An 800-nucleotide genomic window follows, 5' to 3' on the forward strand; every position below is an offset into this window, starting at 1 on the left:
ACGCCACTCTGCATTTTTTTTTCCTCCCTTTTTACTTTTTTTTTTTTTCTCTTTTTTTTCCCCCTCGCCTACCTGCCCGCAGCGCTCCAGATACTGCTCCAGCGGCGACACGCCGTCCATGGGTGCAACCACCCGCCCAAACCCCCCCAGCACCACCCCCGGGCCCGCCTTTAGCCCTGAGGGGCGGCCCTGGGGGGCAGGTGCTGCTTGTCAGGGAGCGGGACTCGGCGCAGCTGGTGTTAAAGACCCGAGCGGTCCCTCCAGCTGTGTTTTTTACCCTTTTAAGCTTTTCACTTGTCCCTGTGGAAGGGCTGGAGAAATCAGGGTGCTTTGAGGTGCTTTATTTGAGTCTCCAAGGACAACCAGCTCCCCTGGGCCTGCTCCCCGCTGTGGGGCTGAGGGTAAATGGCGAGTGGGAGCTGTGACTTAGGCCTTGGAAAGCCAATACTTCACCTTCAGCTGGTGCTTTTTAACGAGCAAATGAAACGTGCCCTTAATTTCTCCCACCTGCCTCATCAAGTGCAATAAGGCACATCTGGTCCTGTGACAGGATCTGTCACTCCTTTGTCTTTGAGAGCAGCCTCCATCCAAAATTATAACCCTGAACCGCAGGGCATTGCCGTGTGTCCTGGTGTGTGGCTGGGACAGAGCTGGTTTCTTTTTAGTAGCTGGAATAGTGCTGTGCTGTGGGTTCAGCTGGGATTTGTTAGGGGAGAAATGCTGAGAACATCCCCATGTTTGCCTTTTTCACTGAAACTGAAGAACTTCATGTTTTGTCCGTCTGCAAGCGCAAGATCTCA

The 800-nt window shown here is 53.5% G+C and overlaps 1 protein-coding gene across 1 annotated transcript in view; it reads right to left on the minus strand.

The window, feature by feature from the left end:
- Nucleotides 1-120, minus strand: part of LOC104526537 (TATA box-binding protein-like protein 2) — a 10,291-nt gene extending 10,171 nt beyond the window's left edge. The window contains exon 1 of the mRNA XM_010170020.1: nt 73-120. Coding sequence (XP_010168322.1) covers nt 73-120 — 48 coding nt within the window. The remainder of the gene's footprint in view (nt 1-72) is intronic.
- Between the last annotated feature and the right edge of the window lie 680 nt (nt 121-800).

The sequence above is a fragment of the Antrostomus carolinensis genome, unplaced genomic scaffold, assembly GCF_000700745.2.
Source record: "Antrostomus carolinensis isolate BGI_N321 unplaced genomic scaffold, ASM70074v2 scaffold28636, whole genome shotgun sequence".
NCBI classification, from domain to species: Eukaryota; Metazoa; Chordata; class Aves; order Caprimulgiformes; family Caprimulgidae; genus Antrostomus; species Antrostomus carolinensis.